The sequence below is a fragment of the Neomonachus schauinslandi genome, chromosome 5 (genome assembly GCF_002201575.2).
Source record: "Neomonachus schauinslandi chromosome 5, ASM220157v2, whole genome shotgun sequence".
Classification (NCBI taxonomy): Eukaryota; Metazoa; Chordata; class Mammalia; order Carnivora; family Phocidae; genus Neomonachus; species Neomonachus schauinslandi.
This window is the reverse complement of record NC_058407.1, coordinates 3,244,814-3,258,721: the sequence shown is the minus strand read 5'-3', so window position 1 is coordinate 3,258,721 and position 13,908 is coordinate 3,244,814. Positions and strand designations below refer to the sequence as shown.

At 49.5% G+C, this 13,908-nt stretch overlaps 1 protein-coding gene across 3 annotated transcripts in view; it reads left to right on the top strand.

The window, feature by feature from the left end:
- TBC1D22A (TBC1 domain family member 22A) overlaps window positions 1–13,908 on the top strand; it is a 319,187-nt gene that overhangs the window by 168,254 nt on the left and 137,025 nt on the right. For 2 of the 3 annotated variants that reach the window (XM_044915765.1, XM_021687820.1), the window contains one exon: window positions 476–585. The exons of the other annotated variant lie outside the window; for it this stretch is intronic. In XM_044915765.1, the coding sequence (XP_044771700.1) occupies window positions 476–585 (110 nt within the window). The remainder of the gene's footprint in view (window positions 1–475; window positions 586–13,908) is intronic. 3 annotated transcript variants of the gene reach the window in all.

Below are 13,908 nucleotides of genomic sequence, written 5' to 3'. Positions count from 1 at the left end.
GAGCCCGATGCGGGGCTCGATCCCAGGACTCTGGGATCATGACCTGAGCCGAAGGCAGACGCTTAATGACTGGGCCACCCAGGCGCCCCTAGAAGCAGAATTTTAAAAAATCTTATGAAAAAGCTTTCAGACCTGTATTGGGAATAAGTAATGTCTTTTAGGCCCTCGCTTATTAGGAGGTGAAAGGCCTGAGAAGCAATAATTTATAATATATTAATTATGTTAATTAATTGGAAAAGACTCAGAATATTAATTATCTGCAACTAATTAGGTATTAAAATGGAGAACCATTAAGTGATGAGATTGAAGCCTAGGAGCTATCTAGTTCGAGCGAGAGAAATGGGCCCCCGGCGTACCTTGCCTGCTGCGTGCAAGTCTCTGCGAGCCGCGCCCCCGCCCCCGCCCCCGCCCCCGCCCCGTGGTGTGTCCTGTGGGTTAACCGCTCGCTGTCTTTCGCATGCTCCCTGGCACGCAGAGGAGGAGGACGTGGACGCTGCCGACGTCTCCCGCGTGCCCGCAGACGTGCTGCGTGATGTCGAGGCCGACACGTACTGGTGCGTGAGCAAGCTGCTGGATGGCATTCAGGTGAGCCCCCGCCGGCCTGGCCTCTGATTCCGAAACCAGCGTCGTGGGGTGGGGGGCACTGGGCCTGCCGCATGGGCCTGCCCCGTGCGCAGCTTGGCCACGTGCCGCCTGCACAGGGTCGGCGGGTGTGGGAGATACCGTGTGCTCGTGCGCACACACCCCTGCATCTGCAGACAGTCCCGGTGCGCTGCTGGGGCCTCCTAGGGCGTGGGGCTCTCCCCTCCCCTGCAGTCTGACTCCCACACATTTCGAGCTCCCCAGCTCTGCTGCCGGTGACGCCAGGTGATCCCAGCACCAGATGTGGGGTGTTGCTGATAAGCCTGGTGAGCTGTACTCAGGGCAACCCGCCCCTTACGGGGCATCCGAGTTAGGGCCTCAGAGCCTCACCTGTCACCCTGGGCCCATGAGCAGCCGGCCCCACAGTCTCTGCTGGCCCCGGGCCAGGGGTCTGCTGGTGGGGGACTGCAGCTGTGCCCGGTCCCCGAGGGAAGCACAAGCTGCTGGAAGCCCTGCTCCCCGTGGCCGGGGCTCTGCTGGACTTGCTGTCAGTCGGGGCGGGTGGCGGAGATTTTTGCAGAAAGGCTGCAGGTCTCCCGGGGCCGGGATGATTTTATGGAAGTGGTTGGGGGAAAGACCCTACACAGAGTAGGAAGGAGGATGGGAGCTTGTTGATGTAGCAGTCCGTGGTCGAGGTAGATGGAGGCCCCCTGGTGGGTGTGGACCATCTTAGGCTCACTCTTGCCGACACGGCTTTCCTAGATGCACACTCTGCGCCAGGGCTGCGTGCCTTCCTGGGGAGGGAGAAGTATGTCAGCAGATGCCTCCTAGGAGCTCAGTGTGGGGTGCAGGGTGGAGCCGGAGGGGGCATAAGACGCGTGCTCCCGAGGACCCGATTTGGGAATGCAGCGAGACTTGGAGGAGGGGTGACGGGGGTGGGGGGTGGTGTGTAGAGCCCCGAGCAGGGTTTGGTTGATGGAGGTTTTCTGCGGGACCTCATGGGCTGGGTTCATTCCAAAGATGCCCCAGGGACGGAGCCCGTGTGGGCGTCTGTGTGCTGCGCCGGGACCCCATTCGTCACAGGTGAGTAGGGGAGAAGTAGATGGGGTGCAGTTGTCACCTGCGTTTCCTGCCAGGCCAGGCCTTCCTGAGCTGTTGTCATGGTGCTGTTTCTGACACTGCTGCCCGTGGAGGCCTTGGCTCAGCTGCTGGGCTAGAAGGGGCCCGAGGAAGACTTCTACACGATGTGGTCTCCAGATTTGGGTCCTGAGGTTTAATTTGAATAAATGAGCCAGAATGACTGTGTGGGAGAGAACGGTGTGGGCTCACCTTACTTTTGATAACTGAGAAGCGACAAAGGGCAGGTAGAGGCCCTTCCCGTAATGACGAGTAAGAACCTTGTTTGCATCTGACAGAGAAAAATACGATTTTGCCCCAAGCCTCGATTTATCATTCCCCTCCATTGTTAATGTTTTCATATGTGTTAGTCTTCTCCCAAAATGTAAGACTTTTTTTTTTCCCCGTTTAGAAAAGGGATTGAATCATAACGTGAGACCTTATAAATTTCAAATGTCACTTCTGTTATCATGAGTGATGGAATTCCTGCCATTTAGATACAAGATTATCCCGCTTCTATTTGTGAATAAAATCAGCTCTACACTGGAAGTGAGGCTGGCTTTTCATTTTTCACCTGAGGTTTGCTGGCTGATGGGATGGCTTTTGGGCCAGGGTTGCGTGTGTGCGTGCGTGTGCGTGTGTGCAGCACGGCTCTCTCTCGGTACACACATTCACCGCCCTCTGCAGGCCGCCGTGAGCCACAGGGCCCTGACGTGAGCAGTGTTGAGGGGTGCCGGTTACCAGCACTGGGGGACTCGGGGAGATCTGTCATTCCCTGAGATGAGGCGAGCTCCTCTGGGGGGCTGTTGGGCGTATTCGGGTGCCCCCGCTGCTTTGTGTGGACCGGTGTGAGGGTCTGAGGGGACGGAGCAGCAGGCGGAAAGACGGACCGGGTGTCAGTGTCCTGAGGAGCCGGAAGCTTCTGTTGCTGCGCTTGCTCTCATACACCCTGGGCTCGCCCCGTCCTCTCTGCTCTCTCCTGACGACTCAAGAGCCGTCTTCCTGGAGCACCTTCTCATCATGTCACTGCCCTGCTTGAAAGCCATTGAGAACTCGTGCTTGGCCTTGTTAAGTGCGGCCCTGTCAGCCTGGCCTTTGCCGGTTCCCTGCAGCTTAGGAAGTTCAGGGCTGTCTATCGCGTGACGCTAAATCCACGTGCCAAGGGAGACTGCAGGGAGTCCGAGTCGCTGGGCCACGGCTGTGCAGAGGCCCTCCTGCTCTCCTCGGCAGCAGCAGCGGGGCTTCCCGTGTCAGTGGGCAGTGACAGCTAGCGTGTCCGAGTGGCTCTTAGCTTCACAGCAGAGTGGATGTCACACCCTGCACACACACACATCCCTTGCCTGGGGTCAGAGAGCCTGTGTTGGGACCCACATGTGAGCTCTGAAGCCTGTGGTTTTCTGCTCTCCTTTATAACCGTGTCCAGCTGAAATCAGTGGAAATGACTTCCATTTTGCTGGCTGCGTTCTAGAGGGCAAAAGCCACGTCTGCTCATTTTTCTGGAGACGTGACTGTTCGGCTCACCTTGCGGCCTCAGTCTGAGACTCTGTGTTCTGCATTTGGCCACCGTGTGGGGAGCACCTGCTGTGTACAGGGGCTGTGCAGTCACCAACCTGTTGTCCCTGCAGGATGCGTATCCTGGTGGCCAGGGGTGCGCGGAGAGGACTGCCGATGGACGGCAGAGTTCTAGGGGTTCTGGGGGAGGGGAGGCTCTGGTCCCAGGAGGATGACAGGCTAGGCCCAGGAAGAAGCTGCTCCCTCCCAGCATATGCCTGGAGGCATTGGGTGATGTTGAGCAAGAATTGTCTAAAATGCAAAGCTGGACTCCTTACCAAGGGGAGGGGAGTCCTGCGGACACGAGGAGTGGTGACCCCCGCCAGTAGACGCTAGTAAGTGTGGAGGGAATGACTGCAGTCGTGCCTAAAAGTTAAGGTTTTATTGTCCTGGCCAGGGGTAGAAATAAGATAAAGCCGGGCCTGCATAGGGAAATCTGGTGCTACTCAGAAACAAAAATAAAACGGTTCTCCCGTCAGGGCTTTCCAGCTTCGTGTCTCGGGGCTGCGTTACAGTCTTCAAAAATCCCGAGGAACTCAAAGAGCTTTGACTCACGTGGGTGAATTCTGTCGGTATTTACTCTGTTAGAAACTCAAACATAGATCATTTAAAAATATTTAGTAATTTATCTTAAAATAACAATGATAAATCCCTGTGTGTTATTATAAGTAACATATCTTGGTACTAAATTAATATTTTTGAAACATAACTATTTCGTGAGAAGGAGGGCACTGTGTTCCCCTGTGTTAAGACCCTGTAGGTCTGACTCCGTAGAAGATACCCGAATTCTCTCGTGTGCTTCTGCATTTAGTCCGTGGAGATATGTTGGTTTTGATGGGAGTGTGTGAAAACAGTCCGGCCTCTCCCAGGCAGGGCGTTGGGAGAGGGAGGAGAATTTTCATAGCGTTCTCCCGACGACCTGGATGTTTGCTCGTTAACACTAGACCATAGCTTAGCACGGTGGCTTCCTGAAGGTCGCCTGCCGTGTGACAGTTGAAGCCATGTCAGCCACCATTTTGTTCTCAGTGACGTTGAAGTCCATTGGCCTGTCTTGCACTTTGAGCGGGTGTTTTGCCCTCACGTGGTTCTGTAGCATCGGACGCTGGCCATCTGGGGAATATTGGATGACTGGGGTGTGTGGAGCTTCTAGATGCTGACACACCTCATCATACAGTATCACGTCTCGTAGCCTTACCACCGTCTTGTCAGAAGAAGCTGGTGAGCCCAGAGTGGCAGACGAAAGTTCTTCAAAATTCAGAGTTTGGCTTAAAGCTCAAATATTATTGGCAACACATACTGCCGATTGTTTTCCTTGAAATGACAGTCTTTGTTCATTTTTGAGAAAGTGCTAAATACCCAAGTTTGAATAACCGGTTTGCCTTTTAGTCATTTCTTCTAGTGAAAATGATGTTTCTTGAAAAATGTTATCTGATTCAGCTCACAGCTCCAACAATTGACCAGGGGCATTTTTAGAAGAAATCACTGTTGTTTGGTACACATTTCAAGGGCTCTCTGTGTTCTTCCCACTTTGCCACACAGAATATTGAAAAGATGTTTACTTGAGGGTCGGGATCTGATGCAATATTAATCATAAAATTAGGAACCTCATCAAGGACATCCTTAAGCGAAACTGCCTTTTATTTATCTTCGCCACTGTGAGTACGAGGCGCTAAGAATGCGGCTTGGTGGTACTCCCTCGACTCATGCCAACGTGTCCGCGCTTTACTCACCTTTCGCGCCAGCCGTGCAGGCGGCAACACATGACAAAGGTAAATAACGTTGCTGTTATTAGGAATGTGGTTTTGATCTCCGAGACCGCTTGAAAGGGTCTCCTGGACGGCAGCAGTGGGCCGACTGCCCCGGAGAACTGCCGCCCTGGGGGCTGCTCTTTCAGCACAGGCCTGTGGTTTTCCCACAGAAAAGCCCCCCGAAGACGGGCTCACGACGGAAAAAGCACGAGACTGAAGAAGTGTGCGCCAGGACTGGACATTAACAGGCACTGTGATTAGCAGTGATCTACCCCAGGGACTCGACATCCTACAGCAGCGATGTGAACGGACCCCAAACAAGTAATTAACACGAAGAATAAGACTCTGAAAGAAGAGCTCGCAGGTTTCTGAAAAGAGCCCAATAGAACTTCTAGCAACCAAACTTACGGTCGTTGAAATTTCCCATTCTTTAGACCCAGCAGAAGAGAGGATTAAAGCAGAAGGAGAAAATTACTGGGCGGGCAGCACTGAGGGAGGGCACGGATTTGGAAGTGCGGTTAGGGCAGAATGAGCAACAGGCCCGGGATGGGAAAACATGCTGTGTGAGCCCCCGTGCACACACAGGTGGTGGCCAGAACTTTCCAGCACCTGTGAGAGACATGGGCTCTTATGGTCCCTAAACAAACAAGTCTCAAGAAAGTGGCATTAAAATATCACACCTGGAGAAACCAGAGTGAAGCCGCTACATATGGGAGGTCAGAGAAAATGTCATAGGAACGGCCAGCGACAGACAGATGAGTCGTTCGGGCCGACGGTTGGATGGGAAATAGGCCGCAGCAGGAAAAGCAGAGGCCAGAATGAGATGGGTTGCGTTTGGTGTTCTGGAGAAGGATAACTGTCAGGCCAGATTGGATTAACAAACAGGATCCAGCTATACACTACTTAGAAGACACTCACCTAAAACATAAGATTACAAAACGGCATGAAGGAAGGGGTTGGGAGCAGCGCAACAGATCAACACCAACCGAAATAAGAATTAGGCAGCAGTGTGGCTCTTATGCATTATTAGATGAAATGGATTTTGAGGCAGAAAGCATTATTTGGGATAAAGAGCATCACTGCCGAGGGACAAGTGGATAAATTTACCAGGGAAGACACAGTCCTGAACGTCTGCTATGACAGCACGCGTGTGTGTGGACAGAAGTGTATCTCTTGAGTGTGTAGGAGGCAGGCGGGGAAGAGAAGAGGCAAAAGTTAGGCGGAAGTTCCTGAAGATGCTGTCAGTGCGAGACGCTGTTCTAGGTTCTTTGCGTTTGTTAACTGTTGGTGTTAATCTCAGTTTCCCTGCAACATGTCTGTCAGGCATTTCCCGCTGTGGGGCTAGGAAGTTGCAGACTTGGGATTCAGACCCGCACAGTCTGGCCCCAGCTTTCCTGCCTCTCAGTAATTAGCGGGTCAGGCAGACAAGAACTTGCAAGATCGCGACATTTGTGCCGCAGACTTCATAAGGTTGAGCTACTGGCCATATCTGGAACCCCACGCCCGGCACACACAGCGTGTTCCCTTTCTTCCAGTGTGCGTGGGACATTCCAGAAATGGCCGAGCGGGCGGTCCTCACGGAGCGGTGCAGGCCAGGGTCGGCACTCTCTCCGGGCTGCGGCCGTGGCACGCAGACTCACCCAGATTCCCTGGGGAAGGGGGCGGTTGGCTTTGGCAGCTCTGAGAAAGGCTCATAATTTGGCCCTCCCCAGGTGTCGGGCCTGCTCACTCATTTCTGATGGATGGTGTCCTCACACTTGGTGTTTGTTTAGGGGACGCTCTTTCTATGGAGGGGCCTTGGTGCCGGGAGAAAAGCAGCAGCTGCATTTCCAGGTGAAATAGTCTCATGGCGGAGACTCGGTTCGCACTGTGGTGCCCTCGCGCTCCTGCTGGCTCCGTGAGCGATGAAGGGAGGCCGTTGGCACAGCCCTCAGCGGCGACAGGTAGGGCTGGCGAGGGGCCATCTGCGGCCCAAACTAGAGCCTCAGCTGGGTGGCGGTGGGATGGGCAGAGAGAGAGCGCCGGGCAGACTGGGCAGGCCTCGTCCACTGTGGTGCCGCTGTGAGTACCCGTGGTGGGGCGGGCGTGGTGGGGGTACCTACTGCCTCCTTAGGGTTGCTGGGGAGGGTCTGGGTGTGGCAGCGAGGGGGCGGGGACCAGGGTACTGAATGGCCGGCAGTGCATGGACAGTCCTGCCCGGGGAAGAATCTTACCAGGACCTCGTGACGAGGTCTAGCCAGCAGATCTGGGTGGAAGTTGTCCACCACTGCTAATGATTCTGATGGGATGGTTTTTCTTGACAAGGGGATGTGGGTATGAGAGGAGTCTTTATTTTGTGGTGAAATGGGCCGTGTGGATCTGCCCGGCGGGCCGTGCGGTGGGGGGTTCCACAGTGAGGGGGTGGCCTGGGCTGGCTGGGCCAGACGGTATGGGGGGGAACGGGGACGGGACCCTAAGTGTGGAAGCCATGGCTGTGTGCTTCCGTTCTGTTTTCTAGGCTGCAGGGGTGCGTATCCTCCGTGCTGGGGAGGGTTCTTCTTGGGCTTTCCCGGTCTCTGCACGACACCAGCAGCCCCAGCGCCAGGGCTGCCGGCGAGCTTATACTTGTTGAATTACGGCTTCCCCATTTGCCTCTCCTGCAGTCATACTATTACTCTCGGATTCATTACTTAACAGGACAGCCTCTTTGAGGAGAAAAGGGCCGTTGCTTTTATAATTAGTCTTCTACACTTCCTTTCCTTGGGGAAGCATTGCTCAGTTCAGAGAACTGGTCGGTGGCCTGGGAGTGAGGGGGGCGTTGGGGAAAGGGACTGTGTTATCCTAGAACTTGTCAGACAGAAGGCTGGAAATACGGTGGCGTGGCGCCGCGCGTAGAGGATGTCCGGGCCTCTGCCAGCCCCGTCCCCGGGGGGCCGCAGGGCCTGCTGTCCCTCAGGTGTTGCTGCTGCATGTCGGCCTTTGAAGATAAGCCAGTGAGGAGAGAAGGGACAGACGTATCACAGGAAACCAGAGCGGGTGCGGGGAGCCCTTGGAGCGGTTTCTGCTCCAAGAAGGAGAGGGGCCCCCAGCAGGCTTGGAAGGCGGCCCAGGATCCTTAGAAATGAGCGTGGACAGCCAGAGCCTGGGGCGGCCAGAGGCCTGGGGCGTTGTTCTTCCCCAGCTCAGTGGAAACAGAAGAAGCGAGGGGCCCGTCTGTTGCTTGGGAAGGTGGCTGAGAGGAAGCTCGCTCACTTGGCCCCGATTTGGCTGTCTTCACCTGGAAGGAGCAGCCAAGCCGTCATGGGGAGGGAGGGAAAGCCAGGCCTTGTGCCCAGCCCCGTGGATGGAAGAATGAAGAAGGAGGCACCTAGTCCGTGCAGATGTGTTCCTGTCTCAAACACGAGATGAATCATGCTGTGCGTGGAAGGATCTTTAGAGAAGGGATTTTAGAGCCTCGTCGATAAAATTGAGAATTCTTGGCAACGTTTAGAAAGGTTTATTAAACAGATAAGAGTGTGTTGGTTACTGGGCTGCAGCAGCAGATTCATTAAGAATGAGTCATTGAGCAGCAAACACTTTAAAAATGAAAATTAAAAAAAATTCAGTTCACAGTAGCATTGAAAAACGTAAAATCCATGTCATTGCATGAATGAATAGTTCATTCCTTTTAATTACCAAGTAGTATTTCACTGTATGAATATATCACAGCTTGTTTCTCCGTCCATCTTTTTGGTGGAAGCCAAGGCTGTTTCTGGCCTTTGGTTGCTATGAGTAAACTTTTTGTGGACATTCACGTGCATGTCTTCTTGTTGACGTAACCTCCATTTCTCTTGCTCGGTGCCTAGGTGTAGCCTTGCAGGGTCATGCTGTGGGAGTGTATTTCGTTTCTGTGGAAAACAGCCCGGCATTTCCCTCAAATGGGCTGTACCGTTTTACACACCCAGCAGCAACGTGTGCGAGGCAGGGCTGCACCAGCACTCCCCTCCTCGACGTGTCTCTGCCGGACGGCCGTCTTCTGTTAGAGAGTGAGGGGCTGGGAGAATGTTTTCCCCAAGTTTGTGGTGTGGCACTCCATTGTTAGAAAACTGTGTCTTCTCATAAGTGGAAAATTTTAATTTCTATGAAATCTAATTTATCTTAAAAAAAAATCTAACTTAAAATTTAAGATCCAATTTAAGTAAAAATCCTTCACCTACCCCCAGTGTGCCAGGGAATTCTCCTTTGCTTTTCTTCTAGAAGCTTTATAATTATTGTTTTGACTTTCAACTTGACTTAATTTTTCTGTATGGTGTGAGGAAGGCAGAGTGGTTCATTTTTAAAATACAGGTTTCCTAGTTAACATAGCTAGCATCATTTGTCAAAAACAGTTTTGTTTTTTATTTTCTTCCAGTGGATTGCTTTGGTCCCTTTTCTGAAAATCAAATGATTATATAAATGTGTGTCTATTTCTGGACATTCTGTTCTGTTCCATTGATCTATTACTGCATCTTTATGCCAGTACATACTGTCTTAATTACTGTAGCTTTTCTCAGAGTACAGTAGAGAGAGTCCTCCAACTTTGTTCTTTTTAAAATAAATTTTCACGAGTATTTTTGGTCCTTCACATTTTTTAAAAAGATTTTATTTATTTATTTGAGAGAGAGAGAGAGAGAGAGAGAGAGAGAGAGAGCACGAGCAGGGAGGAGAGGGAGAAGCAGACTCCCTGCTGAGCAGGGAGCCCGACTCGGGGCTGCATCCCAGGACCCTGGGATCATGACCTGAGCCAAAGGCAGACGCTTAACCAACTGAGCCACCCAGGCGCCCCAGTCCTTTACATTTGTATATAAAGTTTATCGTTGGCCATTTTCTACCAGAAAAGCCTTAGAAAAAGTAATAGGAGCTGGGGTTTGAATGGGATTGTGTTGAATCTATATGTCAGTTTTCCCAGAATTAACAGCATTAACAATACTGAGTTTTTAAATTTAGACTTTTTTAAATTGATCCTCACAAACATTTTGTAGTTTTCAGTGTATGGGTTTTGTTCAGATGTTGTTAAATTTATTTCTAAATAGTTTGGGTTTTTTGTTGCTATTTTAAATGGTATAGCTTTGTTTGTAAATTTTGTTTTTCAAATTTTACTGCTGATATATACAAATATAATTGATTTTGTAAACCGACATCTTTCTCTATCTAGTATTGTTGCGTAACAAATTGCTCCAGATTTCCCAACTTAAAGGAACTATTTTATTATGCTCACAGATTCTTTCAGTCAGGGTTTCAGTCAGGAAATGGCATGTATTGCTTATCCATGTACCACATTGTCTGGAGCCTCAGGTGGGGAGACTTGAAGGTGGGTACAAGGTGATGCTTAGGGGCTGGAACCGTCTGAAGTCTCACCCATACATATGTGAGCTCCTGGCACCTGGGCTCCGGCAGGGCAGAGGTTGGGGTGCTCTGAGACTAGGACAGTGACTGCCATCTCATGGCCTCTCCCTGGGACTCTCCAGCCTCACAGCATGGTAGCCTTAGGATAGTCAGACTTCTTACATAATAGTGCGAGGCTCCCAGGAAGATTTCCAGCCAACAGGATGTAAGGTGCATTTTTCATGACAGCCTCTGAAATCACACAGTATCACTTCTACTGCACTCTTGGTTGAAGCAGTCACAAGTCTTCCCAGATACAAAGAGAGGGAAACTGGACTCCCATCTCTTGATACAGGAGTGCATGGTCACATAATAAAAGAGCATGCAGGATTGGAGATAGTGTTGTGGCCACTTTTGGAAAATGTAATGTGCCTCACCTTTCTGGTGATCTTACTAAATTCACTGACTAGTTCAGGAGCTTTTCAGTAGATGCCTTAGGAATTATACACAATGATGTCATCTATAAATAAAGAGACCCTTACCTCTTTCTATACACTTGCATGGCCTTTATTTCCTTTTCTTGACTTACTGCGTTGTCAAGATCCTCATGTGCTGAGAGCAGACATTTTTACCTCCTTCCAGATACTGGTGGGGAGGGTGAAGCATTCAGGCTCTCAACATGAAGTACGGTGGTAGCTGATGGCTTTTTGTAGATGCCCTTTTTCAGGGTGGTTGCTGACAGTACAAATTCCACAGTCGAGAGGTCTATGTTTTTAGTAAGCACCCTGGTTTATTTTGATAGGTCTTTACATTTGAGGAATACTGGTATATAATGGAATAAGAGGTTGAGGATTGAATTCTTTTTTTTTTTTTTTTTAAGATTTTATTTATTTATTTGACAGAGAGAGACACAGTGAGAGAGGGAACACAAGCAGGGGGAGTGGGAGAGGGAGAAGCAGGCTTCCCGTGGAGCAGGGAGCCCAGTGCAGGGCTCGATCCCAGGACCCTGGGATCATGACCTGAGCCGAAGGCAGACGCTTAACGACTGAGCCACCCAGGCGCCCCGAGGATTGAATTCTTAAGACCTGGTGGAAGAAGACCAGGACGTCACATTATAGTTTGCTTTGCTGAGTCTTTTAAAAAAATTAGGAATTGATATTTTTGTCAAATGCCTTTTCTGTTGATATGATCATGTGATTTTTCTTACTTATTCTGTTAATGTAGTGAAGGACTTTAATGAACTTTGATTGTTAGGTTGACCTGCATTTCTGGGGAACTCTACTTTGTCATGAGATATTAACCTTTTTCTGTACTTCTAGATTTTCTTTGGTAGTATGTATTTATAAAGATTTTCACCTCTCTGTTCCTGAGGAATATTGTGTTCTACTTTCTTTTCTTCTAAAGTCTTTTTCTTTCTTAACCTTAGGGAAATGGTGGCCTATAATTTCTGGAAGGGTTTGTGTAAGATTAGTGTTATTCTTCCTTAAATATTTGATAGAGTTCAACAGGGAAGCCATCTTGCCCTGGGACTTTCTTTGTGGGAAAGTTTTAACTGTAAATTCAATTTTTGCTGTAAGTAGGGCTCCAGATTTTCTACTTCTTCTCTTGACAGTTTTTTTTTAAGCTTTAAGAAAAGCTTTGTCAGTTTTTTTTTAAAGCTTTTAAAAAAAGATTTTATTTATTTATTTGAGAGAGAGTGAGAGAGCACAAGTAGGCAGAGCAGCAGGCAGAGGGAGAGGGAGAAGCAGGCTCCCCACTGAGCAGGAAGCCCAACTTGGGGCTTGATCCCAGGACTCCAGGATCATGACCTGAGCGGAAGGCAGATGCTTAACCGACTAAGCCACCCAGGTGCCACTCTTGTCAGTTTCAATAATTTGTGTCTTTTAAGGAATTTCATCATTTTAAAGAAGTTGTCTGATTTACTGGCATATTGTTGTTCATAATACCCTTTAATTCTTTTAATGTCTGTAGGAACTATAATGATGTCTTTCCTTCCTAACATTGGTAATTACATTTTCTGGTATTTGTTCTGAGATCTGTCACGTGGTCTGTCTTGGTGAATATCTTAGTGTCCTTGGAAAGAATGTATGTTTTGCTTTGTTGGGGGAGGTTTCCATAAATGTTAGTCAGGTCAGGTTGGTTGATAGTGTTAGTCCAGTGTTCTCTGCTTTTACTGATTTTCTGTTTCCTTTTTCTCAGCTACTGAGTGAGGACTTTTGAAATTTCCAATTATAATGGTTGGATTTGTCTCTTTTAGTTTTGTCAGGTCTTGCTTCACATCATCTGAATCTCATTTATTAGGTACACACACACATAGGATTAGCTTTTAGGTTTTCTTGATGAATTTAGATGTTATTTTTATTTATTATTATGAAATATTCCTCATTATTGCTGGTCATGTTCCCTGTTCTGGAGTCCAGTTCATTGGATATTAATATAGCCATTCCACCTTCCCTTGGCTTAGTCTTGGTGCATCTTTTTTTCTACCCCTTTGCTTCTAATCTGTGGGTATTTTCTTGTGTAATGTGCGTTTCTTGTAGAAAGCTTAGAGTTGGATTTTGCTTTATTTTTTTAAGTATGTTTAGTTCATACACATTCATAGGTTTCCGGTGTAATTATTTGTGTGGCTGGGGCTTCTTAGGCTGCCACCTTGGTATTTATTTTCTATTCATTTTATCTTTTCTTATTTCTACTTTTTCTCCCCTATGTTCTTTTGGATGAATTGAGTAATTTTAAAAATTAATGGACTTTGTTATTATTATTTTTTTTATAAAGATTTTATTTATTTGACAGAGGCAGTGAAAGAGGGAACGCAAGCAGGGGGAGTGGGAGAGGGAGAGGCAGCCTTCCCGCCGAGCAGGGAGCCCGATGCGGGGCTCGGTCCCAGGACCCCGGGATCATGGCCTGAGCCGAAGGCAGACGCTTAACGACTGAGCCACCCAGGCGCCCCAATGGACTTTATTTTTTAGAGCAGTTTTGGGTGTATAGAAATACTCAGCAGAAAATGTGGTTTCTTTGTACTCCCTCACCACATCCTGACAGACACAGCTCCTCTTACTAACATCTTGCATTAGTGTGGTGCATTTGGTGCAGCTGATGAGCCAGTGTTGATCTCTTACTACTACCCAGAGTCCAGAGTTGACACGAGGGTTCTCTCTTGGTGTTGCACGTTCTCGGGCTTTGGACAAATGTATGTCTACTGTTACAGTCACACAGGGTGGTTTCAGTGCCTCACAAATCCCCTGTGCTCCACCCACTCATCCTGTCTTCCCCTCAGACCCTTGACAACCCCTGGTAGTGACCGAAAACAGGCATTTAGCATCGACCCCATTGTCGGAGGGGCTGACAGTGGGAGCACTGGGTGCTGCATCAGGGCTGGGCGGGAATCCCCGTCTTCACTGCTATCCCGTGACCTGTGTCACCGTGGAAGGTGGGCACTGGGAGGGAGGGTCCAGGTTCTTTAGGTATAGCGGCTCATTTAACAGCCCCTCCCCGTGCCTTGTGAGGCGGACATTCCGGTCTCACTCACAGATGAGAAGACAGGAGATCAGAGAAAGGAAGCTTGCACTACGAAAGTGAGGAGTTGGCT